The 868-nt window shown below is 36.2% G+C and overlaps 1 protein-coding gene across 1 annotated transcript in view; it reads right to left on the bottom strand.

Annotated features, from left to right (window-relative positions):
- Window positions 756–868, bottom strand: part of LOC109127919 (cysteine-rich receptor-like protein kinase 11) — a 3,125-nt gene continuing 3,012 nt past the window's right edge. The window contains exon 4 of the mRNA XM_019233517.1: window positions 756–788. Coding sequence (XP_019089062.1) covers window positions 756–788 — 33 coding nt within the window. The remainder of the gene's footprint in view (window positions 789–868) is intronic.

The following is an 868-nucleotide window of genomic DNA, read 5'->3' as shown; positions in this document are numbered from 1 at the left end:
GCTTCCCCGCTTCTAAGAGCGAAGCCGGTGGTGGAGATATGTGAATCAAATGAGAAGATTACCGGCCAAATTGTGTTATTGCATTTGTTCTCGACGGTAAGTATACTCATTGACAACACTCCTGTCAACAAAACATTAGATTAGAAACACAACAATTAACAAAAACAAACCAAAAAAAATATATCTTACCAGATATAAACAAATGTGAAGTAAGGAAGACAATCAATGGCAGCCTCTCCGTCATTGTCTTTAAAATATCTTCTTTTTGAGAACGTTATTATTTTCTAAATGAAAAATAGGCCAATGAATCATGCGGCACCCATAAACAAATACAGGTTGCCAGGACTTGACTGGCCATGAGAGAAAAGCCTAACCCATAAATACACGTTGTGAGGACCGTGTGGAACAAAGTGGAACCAATATTCAAGTTACAAATGACACAAGTACTGAAAAGCAATAGATAAGCAAGACACTTACTTCTTCATCGAGAAACATTAATAAAAAAATGGCCTAAGATATAGGACTGGTTAAGTCAACAAACCGGTTTGATATTATACGTCAAGAATCCCTTGGTTATTGATCATAAATACAATTTGGAAAAATTAAAAGAGAGAGCTGATATTACATTGTAGCAAAGGTAGAAGACTTCGTCTGTAAACTTTGATTGACTATATATAAGGTCACATATCTCACATAACCGTTTCAATGGAACTTATAGCTGTAAAAAAAATGGAATACCTAAAGCATGGTTTATGTCAAACAGTTCCAACTTCAACGAGGATCAAGATCTGTAACAGTTACATCATTGATAGTGTGGGAAATAACCCTGTTCCTGGACTGGATAGACTCCAGACCATCTCGTTCTTGG

Source organism: Camelina sativa, chromosome 12 (assembly GCF_000633955.1).
Source record: "Camelina sativa cultivar DH55 chromosome 12, Cs, whole genome shotgun sequence".
In the NCBI taxonomy this organism is placed as follows: domain Eukaryota; kingdom Viridiplantae; phylum Streptophyta; class Magnoliopsida; order Brassicales; family Brassicaceae; genus Camelina; species Camelina sativa.
Note: the sequence above shows the minus strand (reverse complement) of the source record. Positions and strands in the feature narration are given on the sequence as shown.